The 27355-nt window shown below is 42.0% G+C and overlaps 3 protein-coding genes across 3 annotated transcripts; 2 read left to right on the top strand and 1 right to left on the bottom strand.

Annotated features, from left to right (window-relative positions):
• Positions 1-763: 763 nt before the first annotated feature.
• Positions 764-4894, top strand: LOC135615926 (cationic amino acid transporter 7, chloroplastic-like). Its single transcript, XM_065115019.1, has 5 exons — positions 764-1280; positions 1582-1804; positions 2273-2624; positions 3202-3433; positions 4095-4894. Exons 1-5 carry the CDS (start codon positions 851-853, stop codon positions 4670-4672), a joined length of 1815 nt encoding a protein of 604 aa, XP_064971091.1. The 5' UTR covers positions 764-850; the 3' UTR covers positions 4673-4894.
• A 4665-nt stretch (positions 4895-9559) lies between these two features.
• LOC135613747 (B3 domain-containing protein Os11g0156000-like) lies at positions 9560-11214 on the bottom strand. Its single transcript, XM_065110786.1, has 2 exons — positions 10265-11214; positions 9560-10178 (listed from the first exon to the last, which is right to left on the bottom strand). Exons 1-2 carry the CDS (start codon positions 10830-10832, stop codon positions 10018-10020), a joined length of 729 nt encoding a protein of 242 aa, XP_064966858.1. The 5' UTR covers positions 10833-11214; the 3' UTR covers positions 9560-10017.
• A 5311-nt stretch (positions 11215-16525) lies between these two features.
• Positions 16526-20013, top strand: LOC135615925 (protein SMAX1-LIKE 3-like). Its single transcript, XM_065115018.1, has 3 exons — positions 16526-17901; positions 18387-18621; positions 18704-20013. The coding sequence occupies exons 1-3, from the start codon at positions 16697-16699 to the stop codon at positions 19844-19846; spliced, it is 2583 nt and encodes an 860-aa protein (XP_064971090.1). The 5' UTR covers positions 16526-16696; the 3' UTR covers positions 19847-20013.
• The last annotated feature ends 7342 nt before the right edge of the window (positions 20014-27355 follow it).

Below are 27355 nucleotides of genomic sequence, written 5' to 3'. Positions count from 1 at the left end.
CAACAGCATGACAGCCTTGCCATCACGGATTCACGCCGTATGTGGGCCCATCCAAACCTCCGGATCCTCCATCCATCGTTGTCGAATACGATAACAATGATGCACAGTGAATGAACCTACATAACACCAGCTTCGTTCATTGAATTTGATGACGCCAACCACAATCAAACGAAATATGGCCTAATAAAAGATCCAAAAAGAATGAACATGTAGCTCACCGTAACACCAGTTGGAGTTGGAGCAGTTGTCCGATCCTTTCTTATTTCCACGCCAAACTTTATCCTGTTATCTACATGTATCGTCCTGCACATCTCGCAACCCTTTTTGCCCACTTGTTTGTCTCAGATCGCTCGACTCCACAAACATGCCCAAACGAGCAGCTGGGTCCCATTCATATCAAACCATGAGCGTGTGGTATCAATCGTGAAGACAACCGCTAGTGCGTCTACTAAATCTTGTTTTTTTCTTTTCTTTTTGCTCTCATTTTACTCCTTTCCTGATTAATAATTCATCTAGTCATTAACATATATATATATATATATATATAGAGAGAGAGAGAGAGAGAGAGAGTGAGAGAGACAGAGAAACTGTAGTCGTTATAATTACCCACCAGCGCATACGCCAAACAACCTTTATGGGCTTTGCAGCGACCGTTTCGCTTGCACATAAATCTCTCTTTGTCTTCTTCGCCGTTCCTCCGTCACGTTACTCGCCGTTATCTCCCCTCTTCACTCTCTATAAATAGATGTTATCCCCTCCTCTCTCCTCGCACTCGCTCTCTCTCTCTCACTCTCTCACTCTCTCACACACACACAACGCACGAGTCGGAAATAGAAGATAGAGGAGGTGGATGGAGAAGGTTCAGCTGTCGAACGCCACCTTTTCCACTTCCTCTCCCGCGCCGCAGACGTCGTCGTCGTTTTCGAGCCTCACGGCGTACGGGCGAGCGCTGGCAGATACCCACCGGCGGCTCGGGCGGCGGGCAGGGTCGGTAACGACAAGCTACGAGGAGATGAGCCGGGTCAGGGCCCGGTCGGGAGCCGACATGGCGCGGTCGCTGCGGTGGCCAGACCTCGTCGGGCTGGGGCTCGGTGGGATGGTCGGCGCCGGCGTATTCGTCGCAACCGGCCGCGCCGCCCGTATCTGCGCCGGCCCCGCCATCGTGCTCTCCTACGCCATTGCCGGGCTCTGCGCCCTGCTCTCTGCCTTATGCTACACTGAGTTCGCCGTCGACATGCCCGTCGCCGGCGGGGCTTTCAGCTACCTTAGGGTCACCTTCGGTGAGTAATTTATTGCGGTGCCAATTAATTTTCTGCAACTCTACCTTTCCTGCAGTTGCTCCTTCCTTTTTCTTATCGTCGTGGTTCGATGTCTTTCTTTTCTTTTCTCTGTAAAGTGGGATTTTGACAATTTTGGTTGAATTTTAGTTTCTGCTAATATTATTCTTAATATTTTATTGTAAATTTTTGCAAAGGAATTCAGCACGGATAAGATTTGATCTGTAATTTGTTTGGTTTTATTCCGCGTCTTTCTTCTCTTTGGCTTTATTATATCTTCTTCTTCGTGTCTGTTGTTATACAGGGGAATTTGCGGCCTTTTTGACGGGGGCGAATCTGATAATGGAGTACGTCTTCTCCAACGCGGCCGTGGCGCGCAGCTTCACCGCCTATCTTGGGACGGCCATCAGCGTGGACACCACCGCCAAGTGGAGGATCACCGTCGTCGGCCTCCCCGAGGGCTTCAACCAGATCGATCTCCTGGCTTTGGCCGTCGTCTTGCTCGTCTCCATCTGCATCTGTTACAGGTAAACCGCGCCGCCGTTCCTATTATATTAACCGAAAGAAAAGAGACAGCTGTTGTAGCTCCATGTCGCCGTCCTGTTAAGGTGGGTTACTTGTCGGCACCACCGAGCCGCTCTGCCTTATGGCCCCGTCCTTTCTCCCCGTTTCGTTTGTCTTGTTCTGCTCCCACGTATCATTTATATGGATTGTTAACAGTATCGCACTACGTCGTTTCGTGTCAACCATCATATCCATCAATTACTACGGCTTCGTCTTCCTGTCTGTGCGGTTGTTCTTCCTTCCTACGCTTCGCTTCCTGTTATGCATATTTTATTGGAAAGGTCGCTACTTTTTCAGAAATAGTGGAAAATTCCTAGTCGATTTGCTTCTGTGAAAATGGAGAATTTTAGTTTTCCACCCTTGCAAATTCCACTTTTTCTGAGTGCTTTGTTTATTTTTCTTTTTGTTGGGAATTATTGGATTGGGTGCAGCACCAAGGAGAGCTCGGTGCTGAACATGGTGCTGACGGCGACCCACATCGCGTTCATCCTGTTCATCATCGTGGTGGGGTTCTGGCGGGGGGAAACCCGGAACCTGAGGCACCCGGCCAACCCGGCGAAGAGCAACGGCGGGTTCCTACCCTACGGGATAGCGGGGGTGTTCAACGGGGCAGCGATGGTCTACCTGAGTTACATCGGCTACGACGCCGTCTCCACCATGGCGGAGGAGGTGCGGAACCCCGCCCGCGACATCCCCATCGGCGTCTCCGGCTCCGTCGCCCTCGTCACCCTCCTCTACTGTCTCATGGCCGCCTCAATGTCCATGCTCGTTCCCTACGACGCCGTAAGTTACCGCACTGCTTTGTTCTTTTTTTTTCCTTTTTTCATCTCTCGTTATTTTAAGTGGGACCCACAAGGGTTCTTTTCCGGGTGGGTATAAGAGACGGTTGGGACGTGAAGCCCGTGGGACGGAAGTATTTGTCGTTTCAGAAACGAACTGTCCACCCACGTAATCGACCCATACAGAAACCCAAATAAATCTCACACTTAACCGTGAAAGGCTCGCTTTCCTATTGATTCGCCTTTGTGTGCGTCAACCTTTGGTTTCTTTTATCGGCGTCCAAAGCAATGTTCTTATCGTTTAGTAGCTTCAGTACTTTTAAAGCCGATGTCGGCCGTTGATCGGTGGACCAGGGGCTAGCGATCTCGTTGGGCTTGCTTCGCTGTTAACAGTAGGGATGATAGTGTTTCAACAGTGACTTACCGACAGCAAAATAAGAACACTGGTGGACGTGTATGTACTCCGGATGGACACGGTGGGCCAGGGGTTCGTGATTTCGTTGGGCTTGCTTCCCTGTCCACAGTGATGATGATAAGGACTAACCTGAGTGAACATGCATGTATGTATGTATGTACTCCAGATCGACGAGGAGTCACCGTTCTCGGCGGCGTTCAGAGGATCGGACGGCTGGGGATGGGTGTCGAACGTGATAGGGGTGGGGGCCAGCTTCGGGATCCTGACGTCACTCCTCGTCTCCATGCTGGGCCAGGCACGCTACCTCTGCGTCATCGGACGGTCCAGCGTCGTCCCCGCATGGCTCGCCCGCGTCCACCCCAAGACCGCCACCCCCGTCAACGCTTCCGCTTTCCTCGGTCAGCCTCTCTCTCTCTCTCTCTCTCTCTCTCTTCCATACTTCTCCTCTTTCCATACTTTTGTCCGCTACCATCCATCTGAATTCTGCACCGTCCTCTCTCGAAGTCACACGTACGGTTTTGGCAAAAGGGCCATGTGCTCATCATGATTTACCGTCGTCTGTCCGATCAGTAATATGCAGATAAGATCTATAAATCATGCACCACTATGTTGTTGTCTTCGTCCGTGGTAAAGCGACAATAAAGTGGCGCACCTATGATCATGTTTATCCCTATGCATGTGGCTAAGACCGGTTAGTGTACGATGGTTATTGTTGGGATGACAAATTGACACGTTGATTGAGAGCGAATAACTCGAGGTGCGAGCCGAATAGTCGCATCACATAAGCTGCAATGTTCTCTTTTTGATCAATTGTGTCTATATGTGCCTGTGAGAGCGACACACGTCCCCACGCACACATGAAGGCATTTGCGAGCCAGTCGCAGTGGGAGATCTACCAACCGGTGGTGGATCAAGCAAATTCCATCCACAAAAACGCGGTTACATAAAGAAATTGTTGCACAGATGCCAAGCCTTCGTTTTTGGTGATCTTCCTCTTGTCTTGATAATAGCTAGTGACCATACATGAGATTGATCTCTTTTTACTATCGAACGATGCAGGAGTCTTTACGGCGGCAATCGCTCTCTTCACCGACCTCAACGTCCTCCTCAATCTCGTATCCATCGGCACGCTCTTCGTCTTCTACATGGTTGGCAACGCCGTGGTGTACCGGCGCTACGTCGCGGTGGGCTCGACGAACCCCTGGCCGACCATATCCTTCCTGCTCTCCTTCTCCTCCGTCTCTATCACATTCACCCTGATATGGCAATTTGCGCCCGCCGGGTTGGCCAAGGCGGTGCTCCTCGGCGGCTGCACGGTGGTAGCGGTCGCCGTTCTCCAGGTCTTCAACTACCTGGTGCCGCAGGCTCGGAAGCCGGAGCACTGGGGGGTGCCGCTGATGCCGTGGATACCGGCCGTGTCCATATTCCTCAACGTGTTCCTGTTGGGCTCGCTCGATGGGCCGTCGTACCTGCGGTTCGCCTTCTTTTCCGCGTTTACTGTGCTCGTCTATGTCTTTTACAGCGTGCATGCCAGCTATGACGCAGAAGAAAATGGTGGCCTCGTAAAAGTTGCAGATAGCATGAGCCATCCTGCGGGAAAAGATTGTGGTGGTGGTGGTGGTGGTTTCCAAGTGTGATTCGGGGGAAAGCCCCGTTTTTGTACGAGTCTCTTTTCTCTTCCTCTGTAAGTTGGATTAGATGGGGAGTTACAGTTCCAATGGACGGAAAAGAACTAGTAACAGTGAAACGGGCTGGAAGAAAACAAGCAAAGCAAAAGTATTATATACTCCAAAGCTGTAACATAGTAGCTTTTGTATCCTATTTTAGGGAGACTATATGATCCAGATATATTCCAGCTATATTCGTTTATTATTATTATTATTATTATTATTATTATTATTTTGAGTTGACGTGTTACGACTAATGCTGCTGTCATTGATTCTGATGACCGAAGCAAACACTGCACATTATTAATAGACGAGTGATATAATACAATATACGAGTCCTTGCATGGGAGGTTGTACATAATCCCTACTTTCTTAGCATGTTATGGATTTATAATCTACCCCCTAATGGCTAATAATAATACCATTTCCCTCCTGATTTGATTTCATTTGGAAGTAACACTCATTTTCAAAAAGTATATCTGACACTCAACAAGTAACAGAGGCAAAGAAACAAAAAGAGAAGCTGCATCTCAACCAAATCCATGCGCTTTTAATTTCCACTCCTAGTCGCTCGAGATGGCATTGGATTTTTGATTCGATATGATGTGTCAATCAAAACATGTACACATTTCTATCCTTTGCACAGACCTAATCCCATCAAATCTTCTTTTCTCCTCGGAAGATATCTTCTCGTATCATTCAGAAAGTTGCAAGTGAAAGGTGGGCTAAACCTGTCTTCCTACTTTGTCCGGGATAAGTCAAACGATTCGTTTTCAGTTGTGGGTGCTAAAAAGCATACATGTTCTATTTGAACATTGGTCTATGATTCACTTTTAGGCTTAGTAGATTCGCATATAAGTTTGATGATTACTTGTGATACGTACATTTTGGGTCAGCACGGCAATGACGCATGCGGGAAAAGACTGATGGCGTTTCGAGGAAGCAACGAGATAGATCTACCATGTTTTACTTAATGTTCCTTCCATCTTAAGTTTTTATTTGTTGACTTGCCGAAGACGTCATTCATTCGCGTTTTAGTTGAGGGGAAATTAATTAGTTTGTCCCAAAGCTAACATCCACCGAGGATCACAAAAAATGGGGTTGGTAATTCCCCATATAAAAATTAGAGTTATAAAGTAATAATGCTTAAGATGAACAATTTTCAACCTAGAAACAAGCAAATGGATGCATGAAACGATGGTTTGGAGACCCCGATGGGTCTCATATAGTAGAGTTGCTGAAGTTGACGAGGTAGAGGGAGTCTAGACTCGGTGACGTAGGTTCTGATGCATGGCTTGCTTAAGCCCTTCAAGGGTAGCAAATGAAAGGCCTGTGAGAGCTGACGAGACTTGAAGAGGAAGTTTTGTTATATTATATGATTTTGTCTGATTAGATAAGATATATTATTTGATATGATTAGATTATAATTATGATTATCAGTAAATAAAAAAATATATATAATTATAATAAGATTCTTTAGAAGACGAGTTTGATGAAATTTACTTTCTTAACTATTAATCCCTCTGTTCTTGTCTATAAATACATAAGATATCTTTTAGGGACTAAAAACACATGGATACTCACATATGTAGATAAGATAAGAGGAGACAAGGATATATGATATTATTGAGAGAGATTATATATTTTTTCTCATCTCTCTTTAGTCACGTGAATTAGTCAATTAGATATTACAAATTTTCTCATCTCCCCTTTGACCTTAATCTATTGTTTAAAATGATCCTGTGAATGATAAAAAAAGAAGAAAATGCAAGTATAGTTTTCTTTGTAGATTGACATCTCTATAACTTTTAAATCTAATGACGGTGCATTCATAGATCAGATAAAAGTTTTCTGAATGATATCGAAAGACATTCATCGTAAATTTGATATTATGTTATTTGATCTCAAATTTTCGCATTTAGGATTTTTTTTTTGCATAACAGAAGTATAAGGATGATTTTTATACTAACAATTATTATCATATTACTAACAATTAGTATTAACAAATCCTCCTTTAGATGATGCTTCTCTCAAGGTCCTCAATCATGAACTCTCCACCCATAACATGGGCAAAATAAGGCACTACCCATAGATCAGATTAGTATTATGCTAATGTTCTCCTCGTTGGTGGAAATCATATCATTATATATTTTTTATATCATAATCATAAAATTATGGCATATTAAAATATTTGTTTGACAAATCAAAGATCATAAGTATACAAAGATATTTATATGTATAAGATATAAAACAAAGATTAAGAGAGTCTTACCTTTAGTGGTCACATGATTCATGAAAGGATTTCATTAAACTAAGTATAGCTAAATCTTATAGTGGCACGGTCAAAGTCTATCAACTTCTTATCTTTTCATTATCCACAAGGAATATTGTATAATATAATAATCTAGGTGATGATATTATCATATCAAGTCAAATTTTATACATACGAAAGGAATATTATAAAATTTAATGATCCAATTGATGATGGCATTAACATATCAAGAATACGTGTTAGATTTAGTACATTAATTATTGATAGAAAAATAATGATGTGATTAACACTTTCATTTCATTGGGCATATATTTGATATCTCAGTAGTCATGTGGTTAATATTTTGACGTCACACGACTAATACTTATCGATGATTCATTCCTAGTATTTATTTATACTATATATTGCTAATATATCCTCGTCTTCTTGACATTATTAACAACATCATAATTGTTGTATGTCTAACAAATTCAACAGGGTCAAGAGATGTACGTAATCATCCCTAGCATCAATACATATCTATAAGCGTAACGGTGTAAGAGCCTCCTCATGGATGTTCTCCTACATAATATTTATAGCTTCTTTAATAATTCAACTCTAACACTCTTAATATTTTGCAAACACCTCATTCCTTTGACCGAATTAAGTATTAAAGCGATTATGTCGAGTATGCCCTCTTCAAAGGCAAGAACAGAATATGACTCAATTAATTCCGAGTCAACATCTCAATTGAACAATTAGATTTTTAACATAATAATTATCGATAATATAACTAATATTAGAACATATGTTTTGCATGATTTGATATTTTTCCAAATCGTTCAAAGATAGACACAAAATATGACTCAATTGACTCCGAGTCAATATCCCAATCGAATAGATAGATTTTGATGTACTGTTGTCGATAATATAACTAATATTAAAACACATGTTTTGCGTGATTAGGTACAAAATGGAGAAATACCTTGTGTTGATGTGGAAAGCCAACCAAATGGCCGCACGTTTAGTTCCGCAGTGGAAGATCATGCAAATAGCCAACCAAATGGATGCTCTCCTCGAGCACTAACGATGGACGCCATTGACGAGACGGGGCTCCAAAGATTAGGCTGAAGACACTTCTTATCCGAGCCTGTGGATGAGGTCAACCACTTGTCTTAGAGTTCTCTTTCACATATGATGAGCATGAAACTTAAACTTAGATTAAATCTAAATTTTTTATGTATCGGACCACTAGAATATGAATTAGAATGATCGATCTCAACCCGATCTTTTGAGTTTGTCGACCGATACATAGATCGCTCTCTAAATGAAAAATAAAAAATAATTTAGCATTCATACAAAGGATCTTTAGAAACTCAAAGAATCATGAAAATAACTTCCGTTCTATCTCTACAACGTTGTTCAAAGTGTGAAACACAATGCACGAACTCATTCTCGAACAAATCAACATCCGAAACGTGAGTCCGAACCCAAATCAAACCAAAGGAGATTCGATCACACTCGAAACACCTAAACGACTGCTCATCCGCACCCAAAGAAGCCTAATCGATCCAATTCTGAACTAATAGCCCACGGCTTGCTAAGTGGACGGACCGGTGCGAACTCCGGTTGGGTGAGCCGCAACCCAAATCACAAATCACATAAATTCGAGCCCATCATTAAAATCCCGACAGCACGCTACGATTATCACGACCAATAATATTTATGGGTCAATGAATAATCCTCGACATCAAGCCATGAGATATAAGTCATGGCAAGTAATAGATCGAACACCGCATCCAAGTGTTGGACAAATCTAGAACTTGACATTTGATACATGATTGATAAAAGCCAAGTTACCATGAGATACAAGTTATTATATTTCCATGAAATATATTAACTTTTATCTAGTTTGTATTTGAGAGCGTGATTCTTTTAAATTATTCTTTTTATGCCTTTTTTTATGTTAAGAAAAAGAAAAATGTCTTTGTTGAGAATGAATCATAAATAAAGATAATTTCCTTGTCTCTTTTCCAAAAAGCATGGACACTCATTCACAAAAAGCTGGTTGGGAAGCTTTGCAGACACACAGAAAGGAGGAATAATTTGAGGGAGGGAGGGAGGGAGGGAGGGTGAAGAAAAGAAGAGACCTCACATGAGGGCAGCATCCATCATGGTTGGACCATGCTACAGGTTAGGTTGATGATGGCAGTGACTTGTCAAAGAAAAGATGGAGATGGGAGCATATAGTGGGAGGCATTTTGTAGGCCCTCAATGGATTCATTTTCCGCGGAGTGGACCTCTCATCTGATGCATGATCATCTCCATCATTTCCTACTGCATCGTTTGCTCATCGTCGTGTCCTTGTCATATTTGTCCTTCAAATGTATCCTGACGTCTCTTCCCACTTCGCTTTTCTTATGATCTGCACGCTTTTACTGTTATGTCATGCCGCTGAGTTCATTTGATAATCCTAAGGACGACACCTTTCGTCACCATACGATCGTTTTCTTGTGATCTCTATGATATGATTCCGCAAGGAGTCGCGTCTTTGTTCATCCTATCCTCTTACATTCTACTGCGAGTGTGAAATAATAAGAAAGTAAATGACAGCAAAAATCAATTACCACAAGATGATCTCTTCCTTCTTTTTCTTTCTTTTTGGGAGGATTACAAATATAAGAACATTGGCTAAGGTTATCTAGAGGTACTGCTGCTGTTTCCTTTCGATCTGATGTTTCCTGAGATCTCACCCGGTAAGTAGTATCCCATCCATGAGGACATCGACCGACAGGGCCCGTACACGGTGGTCGAGTCAACCCAAAACGTCACTTGGGAGAGGGGAGGGTAGGTTGGTGGAGTTTGGGAACATGGCCTCGGACCTCCTCATCTCTCTTCCACTTCACTTCCTCCACAACATCCTCCCTCATCCATCTACTCCTAAGCATGCAACCACAAACTAGTTTCAGAGCAAAATGTACTACGTTAAGCAACAAGAATCAGAAATAAGTAGCATTCTTCGTCCTCTTAGGAGACGGATGAATTGGCATCCTGCAGTTGATATCTAGAGGTTTTGGTGGGCATGAACTTGCCCTGTTTCTGGGGCAAGAACCAACTGCGTCTCTAGCTCCGGCACGCAGTCTAAATTGACGCCAAACAATCTCAAACGCTTAGAGTGAGTCGGACGTCCCATCGCCTTGCTTCTCACTACATCAACCTCGTCATCTGTAAACGGATACGTTTCGCCAATCTATCAGCATGTGAATCAGTCACTTGGCACTAAATGGTGCCGCAATGCAGCAAAATCCTACCTGCGCGAAGAGCGAGTCTCGTGGTCGATGAAGCTCTCGCCGTGTAGCACATGGGGATCCACGGAGCTGCCGCGTTGGCCATGGTCAAAGTGCAAGCTGCCGGTGGGCTCTCATCTTCACTGCGCCGCCTGCAACTAATGTAGAACCGGTCGCCGCGGTGCCGAAGACGCTCGAAGAAGACGACGTCGCCAGCATCGAGCCTCTTTTCCTTGACAAAGCCGCTCCAGCCCTTGGTTAGCACGTAGCTCTGGCTACTGGTCCAGTACGAGTAGCGGAACCGCCATGGCTTGCCCGACTCGTCCTCGAAACTCAAAAGATGGCCTTTCTCGCCCGAGTCGCCGTCGAGGGGGAAGTACTTCTCAGCATGCTGTTTCGGTATGACCAATCTGTTGAGTTTGCCTACGTCGCTTGGAGTCAGGGGCTTCTCAAACATATGCTCCCTCTCATGCTCGACTCCTTCCTGCCCTACTCGGTACGTGTAATGGAAGTACTGGCGTGGGTTGATCATGGGAGACTCCTCCCAAGTCCAAGCTTGAGGATGATGTCGCGCTAGGGGGTTCATGGACATGTTAGAAACGAAGCAGAAGCGAGGGGGAGGGGGAAAGAAGAGCACGGGAAGTTGGTATATATGGGAGACGACGAGAGTGTTGTAGTTGCTGCAGAGAAGCTTGTAGAAAAATATGCGTCTCACAGTAGCAGAATAAATCTCAATGACTCAAATTAAAATCTAATTCGATTAAAATATAGAATTTGGATTCGGGGAGAGGGGGCCTAATTCGATGAGCTGCGACACAGAGGTACATTATCAAGACGAAGGCGGACAGGAAGAATCAAGTCTCTGTAGCTCCCTACATTATCAAGTGATAAGGAATGATCAGGTTGTGCATGCTGCTACTTTAAAGGAGCGAGTGCTGCCGTTGTGGCTTTTTCAGAACCATACAGGACGAGACCGAGCGATTCCATTCCATGTGGCTGGTTGGGTTACATACATTTGAATCATTAGAATTGGGTTTGGTTTATTATATCTTACCTGCTGCCTCTCCGACGGATGCTCATCATCTTCTTGCGGCATTGAGTCGACCGTGAACCCAATTTGGCCCTCCGTATTTACCGGTTCGGTGTATGACCACGAAACCAACACTGAACTCGGTGCTTTTACTTCCGACTACAAAGATCCACAAGTGCACGTCAAGAGGAATAATAAGTAGGAAGGCCTAAGTTTTGGTCAGGATCAACTTTTCTGCAGATTCTATCTATAGCAAATCTACCCACACAGTGGACTTTTGTCAAAGTTGCATGTGTGTGTGTGTGTGTATTGATCATCAAGTGGGGTGATTTTTTTTTTTTTTTGGTTATCTTTTTTTGTCCAAATTTAAGTGTTCATAATAGTACTGTTGAAAAGGATAAGGAAGCCATAGATTTCCTCAACTGAGTTTGGAGATAAGATTTGTCTCAAAGAAACCTTGTCCTGCTGACGTCACTCAATTCCTTCGACTCTCTTCTCTCTCTCATGATGCGTTTATGTGTTCTCCTTTTCACCGTCGTCTGGTAGTGCAACCCATGTGGTCGGCACCCTCGTAGGTAGGTTTTTGGGCAAGCCTACCTCGTTCTACTTAGCCTGCCCCCTAACTTCTTTCGAACTGCACACGACTGAGTGAACCTTTCGTGGTGCTTAGTATTTATTATAAGAGACGGATGAAACACATGCAAGTGTTCTTTTTCTTTAATTCCAGGCGTCTTGATCCGCCCACGCCTCTTCCACAGGATGCATGCAAGTGGTGCTCGACTCTTCGTCTTTTCCAACTTTAATGTTCTTTTAGTTCCAGAAGGGTGCAACGATTTGTAGGGATTTGAACTCTCTACGCCAACATAACCTAGCAAAATAGTGTTGAATGCAGGCATGCTTTCGGATGAATCTGACTGCATTTTGCATACCTTTTTTCCCCCACAAATCCCTGCTGGAATAGTCACAATAGACAGATTCGGCAGCGTTGGCTAAGCTGAGAGAGAAGGCAGTCACACAATCGCTAACCCATAGCGACAAATTTAGAGCAGACGGACCAAACCAGGGGAGTCGCTGCCACTTCTACCTGCTCACTATCGACTAACAGTGTGTCGATCCTCGCAAGACCCACCAACACCCATATGGACTGAGGTCAGTATGACAGTAGGAGTGCCTTGTACCCCTTGGGATAGCTGACACGAGCATACATATATAGAGGATTGCTGGTCTCAAGGGACAACACGCTCATGTTGGTGATCCTGCATTGTTAAGTCATCGGTTGTGGTAAAGGTGCAGCTCACAAGTACTTTGGAATTGGAACTTATAAGGTCTCGATGCAAGTAGTTGTTAGGCCACCTGCTCAGGAGAACAGTCCAAGTGTTGTGTCCTCTAGGAGGTGTACTCATGTCTGGCCACGGCTCCAGCTTTGCTCCTCACTGATGTAGGACTTGGGAGAGCTGATCCATTGCAACCACTCATCACCCACCTGCCTGGTTCCACAATAGGAGGCATCACCGCTTCCAGCTCTTGGAAGTTGCAGATGCATGTGAGACAGGATCGCGGATGGGTAACTCTGCATCGATAAGACTAGTGATTCCGCTATGCTGGAGCAGCAGAGTGTTCTGTTCTGAGCAAGATAAGAAAACAGACCCCGAGCTGTCTAATTACTTGGCGACACGAGGTAAGAATGCAAGAATGCTTATTCTCTTTCTACTTGTTATATTTCCCATGGTTTGTGGTTGCTGCATCGATTCCAACTTTAGGCTGGAAGTGAGGGGGACCCTTCAGCCATGCCAAAATACACGGCTGGAGATGGAGTTCACCGAAGCTTATTCGGGCATTATTGGAATAGCCGTCATAGATTTGTATTGTAGTTCTTTTCACATGTGTTGCCTAAAACATGGGGTACGGCTTAACAGGCCTCTATCTATCTGCGTTGTCTTTTTGTCCTTTCAGCACAAGATTTCATCTGAACTCCATCTACGACTTTTGGAATCTTTTGATCAAAATACTACCATACTTATTCAGAAAATTGATTGGAAGAAGCTAATACGAAACCTATTTCTTTCATCCGCAAAATAGGTTTAGCTATAAAATGCGGTATCATCTGAAAAAAATCAGAAAATTCGCCCAACATCTACTTTTAAAGAATTAGATCTATCAGATCTTGGACGATTTCGCCGGTGTGGCCCAGCCTCGTGGTGCGTAGGCCCAGTGCTGCTGGGCTCCCATCTATAGATGGGAGCCCAATAAGCCGAAGGCCCATCAAAGGCCCAATAATTTATCTAAGGATGGTCTGTAGGATCAGGAACCTATGAGGAAATAAGATCCTTTCTTTATATTTAAACAAAGTATCTTAATTTTAATTCAATCAAGGTTAACATATGAAAACAAGAAATTGAATTACTAATGGAACAAATTTTAGACTGTAATTGGAAAAGGGAAATTAATAATTAAAGGAACCATTCAACAATATATGATGTGTTTGTGATTTTTATTACGAACATGCATCCCAAAAAAAATATTAAAAGGTTTCGTAAAAACTCTATTTGTATCAATTATAATTACATTTTGATTTAAGTGTATATTGAAGGTGGATAAAAATATAAAATTGATTTATAAGGATTTAACGAATGTAATACTTCGATCAAAAGACACATGAGAATTAAAAGTAAATTCATCCATCTGAGATTTTTGTTTTTGAAAAGGTATCAAAGTTTTTACTAACCTAAACTGAAGAGCACATTTGATCGCGAAAAAGAAATATGATTATGCAGGAACAATATAACATTAATTTAAGCAAAAAAAAACCCCAGCATAAGTCATTGCAAATGGTTGTTCTTTTCCTCCCACATGGCCTCGTACTGTAGACCGCATTAAAATGAGGAGATCTTTAGGGCAGATAATGCCCGTATTGCGGCTTTATGACGGTGCTTTCTTTACTTTGAAGACACATGAAGTGGTTCCATCGCAAAACAAAGGAAAGATAGCAAGGTACAAGTTGCACTTCACTTCTTTTCACTTTTAGCATGCATTCGAGTGGTTTCTTCGATTTTTATTATATGGTGATCGATGGATAAGTTTGGAGAAAGAATTTCTTTTATTTATTTATTTACTTTATGTTGCACTGCATTTTCTTCCTTCCAACACCACTTCACTTTTGTTGCGTTCCACAGTACCTTTGCCTTTCTAATTATTAGAGCTGTCCTTTGTATCTTTTGGACCATCTTAGACCAAGCTTTTGACTGTGGCCATGACTGGTTTCAAAAGAACAACCCATTGCACATAAGCCTTTCAGTATTTAGAGCTGCAGGAGACGGTTGCATTTCTCTTCACCGGCAGATGTGCATCCGCCAAAAATGTTATGAAATCAATGCAAGAATGGGACTGATGATGCATGGCCTTAAGTGCTTCTTTAATTTGCTTTACCTTTTTTTGTACTTGCGTCTACATGTGGAACTTTATAAAGAATTAGATTCTTCCATCTTCTTCTCTTCCCTTTCTCCTGCCGGTGCAAATAAGAAGGTAGCGACGTATGAATACATTCGATGGTCATCTCTTTCTTTCGGATGGGTAGATGGTCAAACTTCTTTTTACTCTCTTTATCTTCGCGGTCTGCTTGGTTGTGGGTTCTAGTGATACAACCAACAAAGTAATATGATTGGGGAATGCAGAGTGATCTTGGTAGGAAGGCGAGGAAAAAACCAAAGGAGATGGTGGAGCTCTGCTTTCCATGCAAAGAAAGGCACGCTAAGGAGGACCATTCGATGCTGCCCCTAACAAGTTAAGAATCTATTCAAACTATGCATCTTTACAGTACGTTTTGGTTGTCGAAGAAAAGCCAAATGCATAACGAAAACGTCTCTACGGTATGTTTGATTAAGAGGAGTTTACGATCATTCGTTCAGCTAAACCAGTTATTTGTGCCGCAGTCGTCAGTGGAAGTTCAACTCAGTTACTAAGCTTTTATGGAAAGAGGGAGGGAGGGAGGGAGGGGGTGGGAGAGATGTGGAAGGGGAAAAGGCAGACCTTTATGGAATTAATGGGGGTGGTGATATCCATAAGGTGATGACTTTATTCCTTGTTCTTTGAGTCATCAGGGTAAGGGGGGGGAGCCGTACGCAGTTCCCGATTCTTTGAGGTCAGAGCAGACCATATGTTCGAAAAAAGACGTCCTTGTCATTTAAGAGGACCCATCCATCAAAAGATGGGCGGTCACAGACCCACTTCAGATGACCCACCCATTTATTCATGCAAAATCATTGTTGTCGGCAATCCAGCTTCCCGTCGAAAAAGAAGCAAAAGGAATCCCTTTTTCCACTTCGTCAAAGTGTTTCTGGCCTCTCTGTAATGCCACCCCAACCTCATTTGTCGGTGTAAGACTCATCATTTTAGCAACAGGATGTAGTAGTGTTGCGTTGTTTGCTCGTGTGAAGAGATAGGTTCAGGTCTTGCTCAACAAGTGTCAAACTGTGGTGGGAAATAGAGTCAACATCTCCTGTTCTGCTACTGTTCAAGTAAATCCAGCATGTTTCTTCTTTACTTGTTTCCATATCATTTTGTTGTACTTTTATGATTTGCTTCGGCAACAGTCTTCTAAAGGTTCAGTTGTTGATGAGTAATTTGGTGGGAATATTTTTGTGGAAAAAGACTGCTTCGATGTGAATTATTGGCGAATGACGCTACAGCTTATGTACGTACAGATGAAGAGTCTCTCTCCATTAGGTAAATGGCTTATGTATGGTTACAAATGTGGGAAGAGCTCAATTTATGATTTGATTCAAGAAATATATATATTTTTATTTATAGAAATGAATCTTTAAGATATTCGATCAAGATTCGCAATCTTTAATAATATTTTTTTTCCTTTTTACGTATGTTTTTTTCATTTTTGGATATGCATACATGGAAATGGAGAAAAGGTGGTGTCCCTTTGGATGCAGTGCTCGTCAACACATGCAGTGCAGTTTCCACTACAAAATCGACTTTGGACCCCCCGATTTAACCTCCCCTACAAGAAAAGCACAGTTCAAAGCCGGCGGATATCACTCTCCACCCCGTAAAGCAGATTAACTTAGACAGGAAAGCATAAAAAGTAGATAACCACTTCCGCATACACAGACATCCCCAACACTGCCTCATTCTCTCACATCCACATAAGCTTCATAGTCATAGATTAAAGCAGGTTGACAACCTAACTACACTCCCCCACTCCCTTTCCAAAGCCCTCTCATATATTCTCCAACAATCCCCAGTTCCCATCTCCAACCCATTCTTTCTCATCTATGTCTTCTAAAGGTCCATGAATTCCATCATGATAAACACCCCACAACCACTTGTTTGATCCTTCTTTCTTCACCTACTACCATCCATCGCTGCAGCAACAACAATAACATAGAGGAAGAGAGAGAGAAGCACATCTCCAGAAGATGAGAGCAGGTGGTTGCGCTGTTCAACAAGCCTTGACCCCGGAAGCAGCAGCTGTTGTGAAGCAAGCCATAAACCTAGCTCGACGGCGAGGACATGCACAGGTGACGCCCCTCCATGTGGCCAACACCATGCTTTCGTCTTCCACCGGCCTCCTCCGTGCCGCCTGCCTCCGGTCGCACTCCCACCCGCTGCAGTGCAAGGCTCTGGAGCTTTGTTTCAACGTTGCCCTCAATCGCCTGCCGGCCTCCTCTTTATCCACTCCCATCCTCGGTCCCACCCAAACCCATCTCCACCACCACCACCACCACCCTCCGTCCCTCTCCAACGCCCTCGTAGCGGCCTTCAAGAGAGCTCAGGCCCACCAGCGCCGCGGATCCATCGAAAGCCAGCAGCAGCCGCTGCTTGCGGTCAAGATCGAGCTCGAGCAACTCATCATCTCCATCCTCGACGACCCAAGCGTGAGTAGAGTCATGAGAGAGGCTGGCTTCTCCAGTACTCAAGTTAAGAGCAATGTGGAGCAAGCCGTATCCATGGAGATATGTGCATCCGCTTCTCCCACCCGTAGTCCTGGCAAGCCCAAGGACTCCGCCACTCACCTCACCACCCCACAAAAGACCAAAACGAGGTCTCTGCTTCAAGTGAAGAACGAGGATGTGATGAGTGTCGTTGACACTTTGGTCAGCGGGAGGCGGAGGAGGTTCGTGATAGTGGGAGAGTGCTTGGCTACCGCAGAGGCTGTCGTTGGAGCAGTGATAGATAAAGTGGACAAAAAAGAGGTGCCTGAGGGTTTAAGGGACGTACAGTTCATAACACTCCCTCTCCTCTCGTTTAAGCAGATGCCATTGGAGGAGGTTGATCAGAAGATTGGGGAGCTGAGGTGCTTCGTGAAGAGTTGCTGCGTGGAGAGAGGGGTTGTCTTGTACTTGAAGGATCTCAACTGGGCTGCCGAGTCCAGAATTGCTCGTGGGGAGAAGGGAAGAACTTATTATTGTCCTTTGGAGCATGTAATCATGGAGATTAGGAACTTGATCTGTGGTGGATTCGAGGGAGCAAATAGTAATGAGAGGCTTTGCCTCGTGTCGGCCGCAACATATCAGACCTACATGAGATGTCGGATTGGGAACCCTTCATTGGAGACTCTCTGGGGCCTTCAGCCTCTTCAAATTCCTGCAGGAGGCTTAGGATTAAGCCTCGACTGTGACAGGTACATCATCATGTTCTCTATGATTTCACTGTATATATATTGCAATGCCATACTCGTCAACATCCAGAATAATCATTTGTTACTCAGTAGTTATTATCCTTAATTAGATTTTTCTCTTATTTCGAGATTAGATTAAACAACCATCACACTAGCAATTTAATCTTTTGCACACAGGATGTGTTTTCTTCTAAATCTTTTAAAAGTTTAATCACTAGTCATTTCTTTTGACACTACAAAAGTTGGATGCCTGAAATTTTTTCCTTCATTCTCTTTATGTTCTTCTTAATTTCTTTCATCGCAAATGGGATTTTATCCACCAGAACAAAACAGTGGGCAGTGTCTTTTTCTTTTAATGAAGAATCACTTGTTCCAGAAAACATAGATGGAGAAACAAATGTCTCGATAATTCACACTTTTTTGAGTAAATTTATATACATAGGTACCCTTTTTGTCTAACTCAAGTACTGTATCCAATTTTTCCTCAGTGATCTAAACCAAATGAGAAGCAAAATTGGTGGAGCTGCGCAACTTCTGCCTCCGGCAGAAGATGAAATAGGAAGTCATCTCGCGTGCTGCGCCGATTCTTCTATCAATTTTGAAGCTGAAGTTGAAATCTTGCGCAACCCTTCTTGTGGTAGCCACGGTTCGATATCCTCGAGCTTACCTTCGTGGCTCAAAAGATATAAAGAAGAGAACACCAGAGCAAACAACGTCGATCAGGTAATCTAATCTGTGATTGATATTATTTTTGACTTAAGACAGTAGATACGAATGATAGATGCCTTTCTCTCTCCTCTTCCAGGGCTGTCTCCGACTAAAAGATCTATGCGGGAAATGGAACTCGATCTGCGGTTCATCCCATAAAACCAGTACTCATAGATCTGAGATAACAACTAATTGCTCTTCAGTTTCTCCATCTTCGTCTTCCATCTACACGTACGGTCATCACATTCCCAGCTTGCAACAGAGCCACCAACCTTGGACTCTATCTCTCGGGGCAAAACACCCATCTAGAGGACACATCTTGGTGGCAGAAGCTGTCGACGAGGAACCTGAACATAATTCAAGAATCAACCATCGAGAGAATGCAGGGCAAACATTGCCGATCTTACCATGTGTTTACCCCCAGTCAAACCCTAACTCAAATTCTTCGAGTGGTACCATGGAGATGGAGTTCCTTTCCAGATTCAAGGCGCTCAATGCCGAGAACCTAAAGGCCCTCTGCAATGCACTGGAGAGAAAGGTCAGCTGGCAGCAGGATATAATACCTGAGATCGCGAGTACCATCCTCCAGTGCAGGTCGGGATTGATAAGAAGGAAAGATAAGCGGAAGCCTTCAGAGAGAAAGGAGGAGACGTGGCTGTTCTTTCAAGGAAGTGACACCGCAGGCAAGGAGAGGATAGCTAGAGAGCTCGCCAGACTCGTCTTTGGTTCTTACACCAACCTCATCACGGTTGGACTCGGTAACTTGTCGTCGACACGGTCGGACTCCACCGAAGACCCTCGGAATAAAAGGTCGAGAGCAGAAGCCAGTCGTAGCTATCTCGACTGCCTCTTTGAAGCCCTACGCGAGAACCCACACCGTGTTATCACGATGGAAGACATCGAGCAGGTAGATTACTACACTCTAGCGAGCATCAAGAGAGCCATGGAGGGAGGGAGGCTACAGAGCTACGGTGGTGAGGAAGTTGGTCTTTCTGATGCTATCGTCATCTTGAGCTGTGAAAGCTTCGATTCCCGGTCAAGGGCTTGCTCGCCTCTAGTTAAGCAGAAGGCCGAGGCCGAAGACGAGAAGCAAGAAGCATCCGAGGATGTGGATACGTGCCTTTCGATAGATTTAAATGTTTGTGCCGCAGGCGACATAGATCTCGGGACCTTTGACAATGCCGGGGTGATTGAATCTGTGGACCGGGCGTTCTTCTTTAAGTTGCCTGAGGAAATATAATTTGTTTGTTTATTCAGATCTTGAGATATATGTTCGATATTTTTCTTTGAATGAGAGGAACCAAAAGCTATGGTGTTTAGGTTACGTTTGCATGTAGGGGAAGATTGTATATTAGTAGTTATCTTTGTGTAAGTAATTACGAGTTCTCTTGGGATTCTATTGACCATCTCATAGTATTTTTGACCTCCTCTCTAAGCCAAGATTTTATCTCTAGTAAATACATAATAATATGTTATAGCCTTTCTGAATATTTTGTTTTAACCTCTCTCCTAAAGGTAAAAGAATTAATTTCCATTCATTTCCGATAAACTATTTAATCAAATTCAAAAAATTATTATGATATATAATGCACTAACTGATACATTTTAATTAAATTATGAACTAAATCATTTAGGATAAAATACTCGTATCAGATTTTCTTTTTTTTTACGAAAAAAGATTATAAAACTGGTAGTGAGAAAAACAAAAACAGAAAAGAGGGATACAATTCATAATTTCTAATATATTCTCCAAAATTCATAATTTATAGATCTTTAACCACATGTATTGTTGAAAGAATTAAGGCTGTCCAGTGAATTAAAATCAACCTTACAAGTCAGTGGGTGAACTATTATTCATCTCCCATTTGCATAAAATAGTTGTGTAATTCTTCTACAATGCAAAGAGAGCTAACACTCCTATCTAATCCAAGTAGGATGAGGAGTCCATTCAAATCCAAGTAGTAGGGTTCCCCTTCTTCTTGACTTGGATCTGCCACCAATGGACTTGCTTTCTTTAGGTGATCGCGTTTAGACATGGACACACCTGTGGGTCCACCCCCGTTGCTTTTGGAAAGATTAGGTATGACTTGTTTATACTTCGTCTTGTATGAATGAATCTTCTACGCTGACTTGTTTATTATACCTGTGGGTCCACCTAAAGCTTTGCATCATAATGAATCCCTGCCCTCAAAGCTACTACTCACGAAAAGTCTAATTTAGTGAAGCGCTAATCTACTTTATGGTTTTCATTTGGAATGTGCTTAGTTTGGCTTATATGAATCTCAACTTTCAACCATTTGATCTGAATCTCTAAGAAGAACGTTAATTCTTGGCAAAGGATGGAAGTAAATCCTCACTGGTAGAGTTAAAAATGGGCTCATCAACATAGATTTGTAAACTGAGAATATTGTTTCCGCCAGTCATAATATAAACAATAATATGGCATCAATTTTGCTTTTTTAAGAAATTATTTTGAAATAAAAAATCTCTCATACCATATAATAAATAATCACCATAAATCTTAAACATGGAGAGTTAGTGTGAGGCATAAAGAAATCTTCTTTTTACACAAGAAGAAAAACCTAAAACTCAATCCGACAGTGGAAGCAATAATGATTAGCGCAGGACACTCAATCCTGCAAAAGATCCCCAGAATATTTGAGTATGTCCTGTAGACTCGATTTGTAAGCTTTGACAAAGAAAGTTGTTTCCTTAGTGGGTGTTGCATAAGGATCAAAAGCATTGCCGCGTTTCAGCAAAGCGAGAAGCATTCGCCTGTCTATTTCTGCACCACCCAGTTTGCACGAGAAAGAAGATGGCCATAAGTGGGTTCACTGTACTTTCAATCGATCCATCATATCGGTTTTTCCTCACTATAGGATCTTTACTTGAATGCAACCAAAGCAGGAGCTTCATCTTCATGAGATTGTCCACTTTCACACTCCAAATAATAATAATAATAATAATAATAATAATAATAAAATGATTATCAATAGTCTTATCCTGATTTAGAATCAGAATTAACAATTTTGCTTTTATTATATATGAAATAAAAATAGATCGATTCTACATGATTTCAGTTTCGATTGAAGGATTGATTGTCCATCAATTGGATCGATTATGTTTCTACCAAATTTAAATTTAAAATAAATAAAAATAAATTGACCTTAGACGATTTTGATTATAGTTCAGGAATCGATGGTTTGGGTTTCGGTAAACTTGAATCGTGTATTTTAATTTTAATTTTTAAATATTTTTCTCCAATTAATTGTTAAAAGGATATGTTCGAATATTTAGGTTTTTAATTTTAATTTTTTTTTTTGACTGGTTCAGAATCGAATCCAAACAATTGGAATTGGAATTAAATCGTCATAATCTTTTCTAAATCGATTGGAACCATTGAACCATCAATCCGATTCGATTTTAGTTCTTAATCAATTCGATTATGGTTCGACTTAGATTTGAACGGTGATCGGAATCGATTGCAGGATTGTGTACGCGCATCACCGAAAACGAAAGATAGTGGAACGGATGCACAAGAGGACTCCACTTGAGGGTTACGCAAAGAAGAGTCGCTTTCGAAGGCAAAAGTACGATCTTCCTTGGAAAATATGAAAAGGGCACTACTTTTGATGTTTTGGTGATTCGATTTGGAAAGGAATCCCTTTCTTTTCTCTGCTTTAGATTCAATAACCCAACATTCTCATCCCCAGAAAGCAGCTGGGGGCATGGAATAGATTAAAGTTAAGCATCTAGTCTTATTTAGACCTTAAAGTTGGTGCTTTAAGAATCCTAAAAAGATAATAATCTACGCTCCTCTCTCTCTCTCTCTCTCTCTCTCTCATGCGCACTCTCCCTGAATGCAAGTGGATGATTAAGTGGATTGCATGGAATACAGTTCTTTTTTATGTCGCCAATCATTTGATGGGAAATATATATATATATATATATATATATATAAAGTGTGTAGCTAATCTAATTAGAACTCGACGTATCAATAGACTCCTGTTGACGAGGCTCAACAGTCTCCGTTCTCGTAGAGCACCGGACGAGGAGGCTACGTCTAAAACCAAGTGGGAAGAAGAGAATTGTTTGGTCAGTGTTGGCTTTCCAAAAGATCAGTGCTTTAAAATTAGTGGACATGTCATATGTGGCCTCCCCTTTCGCATGCTTATCCTGTCTGTTCTTTTCTTTTCTTTTTTTTATATTGAAGTCCCAAATGTTAACATAATTCTCCCTCGTCTTCGTTCTCGAAAAGGGTGAAGTTTGAGGCCACTTTTGTTCTCTTTCATCGTGGTGCATATTGTGCCAATAAATAAAGCAAAAGAACTTTATATGTGTTTGTGAGTGGGCCGCGGATTTACTTGGAGAAAAGGTAAGAAAAGAGAATAATTAAGTTAAGAAACGAACCAAGATTGCATGCGTTATTTTTGAAGTGAAATGCAAGAAACTTTGGGGGTTAGAAATATATATACATACATATATATATCATGATTTCACGAGAGAAAAGTAGTACAGAGATAGGGTTCATTCTCCACAAGATGCAAAGCTTGGTCGTAACATAAACAACGCTTCTTTATGTACCTCCAAAGCATCAAATTCGCTAGCCTCGTTGTCTGGGGCATAACAAGACATATCCAAGGAGGTGATCGTAACAGCTTTATGGCCACAGACTTGCCCGCTGTGGTGCAGTCGTCATCCAAACGCATCGACAAAAGCCGAATCGACTAATTGGTTACACGAGTGGTGGATTCATATTCATAATCAATGTTGCAACATGAAATATATAGAATAATTAGTCGGATGATTTGACTATTACATTAGTCGGATCATTTGATCAGTCGATCATTGATACGACCTGCAGGCTCGTGAGGAATTATCCGTTTTTAACGATGAGTGTTCCCACACAATTTTATTCTTCTGGAATATGTGAGCTCCAAAAGGCACCTCTGAGGGTAAGGGAGACCTGACAGACTTATAAGTCCTGATTCCTATACTCATCAACCAATATGAAACTAAATGATCTTATCAGTGCTCCCTCCCGTAGTAGAGCTAAGGGCTCATAGCCGAGGTGCAGGCATCGGGCCCTCCTTCTAGCGCCAATATGATAATGGACTATTTGGTCGGTCGGTCATTGGTGCGGCTCGTAGGCTCGTGAGCAATTGTCCGCTTTGAACGATGGGCATACCCACACGATTTTGTCCTACCGAAGCTTGTGAACTATAATACAATGCATTATAGTATTTTTAACAATATCAGAAAAACATCACAACGTAATATGAAAATATTATATTACAATATTTTTGTATTGTGTTATAGTATTTTTTTTTATATCACTGAATATATTATAACATAGTGTTGTTACTTTTATCCTTTGTTAAACACAGTGTTATTACAAAGTTTATACAAAAACACTGCATATTATTTATGTTATAGTATTTTCTGACATTGCTAAAAATATTATACCATAATATAAGAACAATGCCAGTGGATTAGTTTACCTTATGGACCAGTCCATCAAATTAAGAATATTTCACATATTATATATATATATATATAGTAATTTTAGAAATGAGGATATTTTTTGAGAAAATTTCAAAAAAAAAAAAAGAAGATTTTTTTTTCCGAAAGTTCACTTGTAATGTTTAACTCTCTCCTCCTCCTCCAACCCTTACCCTAATATCTGCTAGTAACAGTTCGATGCCAAAATGAGGTTTTTCACACACAATATTAGAACAGTATGCTGCGTCAAGGCTACAGAATCATTTTCCTCAGCATAAGACCACCTAAAAGTTCAAAGATGCTTCTCAAACCAACTGGTCGATAGCCAAACTTTGCACGAGGCACAGGAAAGCATCAGAAGCTAAAGGCTAGAGAAGCCTTCAGGGTACATTAGGGTATCCCAGTGTTTGTTCCTATCTAGCATAAAGAAGAGCCTCAAGATAAAATCAAATGATTCAATTAAAGCAAGCATATTTAGGTGTCCGCTACACTAAACTATCCCGTGTAGCAAATTCCTCGACATGTCACCACCAGAGAGGCCGCATCAACTTCTCATTCTTTATGTCCTACTACTGGCAATGCGCCAACCTAAGTTTATCACTGCTTCGTTTGTGAGCTTATATCAAGAGAATTCGAATGCCACCAACACACTGCAGCTGCTACTTTTCTGTCTTGTTGGTGTTCAGCCGAAAGCATCGTTATCTTTTTCGGATAAAGAAGAAGTTGGAGATGAATCCTTGTCCGGAAGCCATCCTTCAATTGTCCCAGGTAAAATATCTCATCTTTCATTATTACTCGAATCAGCGATGTCAGTGCGCCTTTTAATTGCTTCAGTGGCTATTAAAATGTTCGTACTGCAGTCCTGTAATCTATTTGTGACATCCAGCAAAATGGCAACCATGTCGGTCTTTCCAGCTCGGAAAGAATATAAACCATCTCTAAAATGCGCAGGCCTTCTTTGGATTAGTTTACGACAAGGATAGCTAGATGCTTCGCTAGGCTTTTGTTGGTAGGCAACTGTACTTGGTTCTGTGAGCATCGTCTTTCTTCTTTGTTAATTATCTATCTCCTCTAAGCTGTCAGTCTTCATGAATTGTCGTACTGAGGAGACATGTTCCGTTGGATTGATTCACGACGGGGCCAATGTGAGGAAAAAGAGAAGATGCATGCGTCTTGGATCACGTAAAATATTTGGAAGGAGACCACATTGTTGTCGTTTCACCCCTTTTTTTTGGCCCTTTTGGGGTTCCAATATTTCATGTACCAGAAGGCTCCTGTTAGGGTTTAAGGGGCTTAAAATCTTCCATTGGCTATAGCGCAAGGCTTTTATACTTGGTGGCATTCATGGCGACACGAAAGGCGAAGGCCTCGAGCTTTGCCCCGAGATAAAGTAAGGCGTCACTAAAGCCATGCATGGTGGCTTTAACGGACAGATAAGTAATAAACGATAACTGGATGTGTGATCGATCGAGTGTATATGAATCGGAACATACTGATGATGAGACCAATTACTTTGTCCAAAGCTAATGATCCTCTCCTTCACTGTTTTACTTACTTCTGAAACTCGTACCTCCTAAACTAAAGGAGAAGCCATGCATGAAGGAAAGTTTATTTCAGCTCATCTCGTCGGCTATTTTAATTACAATATGTTACTACGTTGGAGCATTCATATGCTCTTTAAAGATAAACAGTGGACAATAGTTTCAGCATCAAAATCAAAGGCAGTAGTGTCTCGAAAAACACAGCGTGGAATGCATTCTGACAAAGAATATTGTAACTGTTATACCATGTTGAGAACATCAGTAGATCTAACCGGTTCAAAAGATAAGCATGCAGACAGTCCACGAGAAGTCAAGCTGCCAAACCTTCCGTTTTAGCTCAAGGAAAGAACATCTTGTTGGCATCTGCAAAAGATAAGCATACAAAGTCTCCACCTCTATCAACTTTTCCAGTCTTTAGTAAAACGAAGCCTGCATTAATTGGACTATCTTTCGGTAAGAATCTCCATCCGGCCTTTTCCTTTTTCTTTACCCTCGTTAATCTTTCATGTGAGATTGCCTGCATGGAAGTAAGAGAATTCTCGGATCCGGGAGCTCTGCAATCTGCAATGATTGCTAGTCTATCCGATAGAGATCATATCCCTGTTTTTTGGCGATATCATCATTTCAAAGTGATGATTTGGAGGAACCAAGGCGATGATGCATGCTTCAGTTGTAGGAAGCAAGGCAGTGAGCTTTTTTACTTTCTTTTTACGATCTTTTTCATTTTAAATCCAGGTTTCTTAAGATGAGGAGGTGGACTGGTCAACTACTACTAGTCATAGAGAGTAGAAACTGCATGCATGGCATGAAGGACTATAATATATGTTGGGGAAATGATGCTTTTGCAATGATGTGTCTCTGTCCTGAGATATTTGTTTGATGGAGGTTGTGGGCAAGGAGGGCCTCCCTTGGCAACAAAAGCTGCTGCTGGGTGGCTAATAATGGAGCTCGAAAAAAGAGAGCATGGACAAGTTGCCCTGCTAGCTTGTGATGAGGGCATAAGAGAAGGTAGCGATCCCGAGACAAACAGTTTCCGGTGAGGCTTTGTATACAAGGAAGGACGGCACTCATACTTGTGCACAACCCCTAATGCCTTCATCCTATGGCTATATATGTTTATCTGTTAGATATGGCGTGATGACAACTCTGAAGAATACGGTAGCTTTTCCTAGTGATAGATCATAGAGAATCGATGGAAGAATTACGTAGGAGGTCCTTAATTTTCTTGGTCATCTGTATTATAGTATTTCATACGATCATCTAAAAAATAATTCTCATACTCCCTCAAAAATTGTTATTTTATACAACTCATTTCATCCGTCGATCAATTGTCTCTTAAAGCATCAAACTCTAATTGCATCCCCTCCGAAGGGGAAGAAACAGAAGAGTGATAAAAAGAGGTTTATGGATGAAGTTGAAAGGGTTTGTTGAAATTAAGTGACAAGTTGAGGGAATATTTAGAGATATTAAAAATTCTTAAAATTAGGTTATAAATAACAAAGAAAATACATTGCAAATAGAAATCTCGTTTATTATTTGTGTATGGCATCTCAACACGTCTTGCTTCTCCGGTAAGTGAAGCTTTAGTACAACCGTATAACTCAACGTAATACCATGCTATTTGAATTAGGAAAACGACCACTAATTTTAGGAAATAGTTTGCAGCAAACTTGTCTGCAACATATAACAATGTTGATTTAATTGAA

This window comes from Musa acuminata, chromosome BXJ2-6, assembly GCF_036884655.1.
Source record: "Musa acuminata AAA Group cultivar baxijiao chromosome BXJ2-6, Cavendish_Baxijiao_AAA, whole genome shotgun sequence".
Classification (NCBI taxonomy): domain Eukaryota; kingdom Viridiplantae; phylum Streptophyta; class Magnoliopsida; order Zingiberales; family Musaceae; genus Musa; species Musa acuminata.
This window is presented reverse-complemented; position numbering and strand designations above follow the sequence as displayed.

Coding starts and splice junctions, on each gene's coding strand:
- LOC135615926 (XM_065115019.1), top strand. CDS start 851: ATGGAGAAGGTTCAGCTGTCGAACGCCACCTTTTCCACTTCCTCTCCC. Junction 1,281..1,581: donor CTACCTTAGGGTCACCTTCG/GTGAGTAATTTA, acceptor GTTGTTATACAG/GGGAATTTGCGGCCTTTTTG. Junction 1,805..2,272: donor TCCATCTGCATCTGTTACAG/GTAAACCGCGCC, acceptor GATTGGGTGCAG/CACCAAGGAGAGCTCGGTGC.
- LOC135613747 (XM_065110786.1), bottom strand. CDS start 10,832: ATGTCCATGAACCCCCTAGCGCGACATCATCCTCAAGCTTGGACTTGG. Junction 10,179..10,264: donor GAGACTCGCTCTTCGCGCAG/GTAGGATTTTGC, acceptor ATCCGTTTACAG/ATGACGAGGTTGATGTAGTG.
- LOC135615925 (XM_065115018.1), top strand. CDS start 16,697: ATGAGAGCAGGTGGTTGCGCTGTTCAACAAGCCTTGACCCCGGAAGCA. Junction 17,902..18,386: donor TTAAGCCTCGACTGTGACAG/GTACATCATCAT, acceptor ATTTTTCCTCAG/TGATCTAAACCAAATGAGAA. Junction 18,622..18,703: donor GAGCAAACAACGTCGATCAG/GTAATCTAATCT, acceptor CTCCTCTTCCAG/GGCTGTCTCCGACTAAAAGA.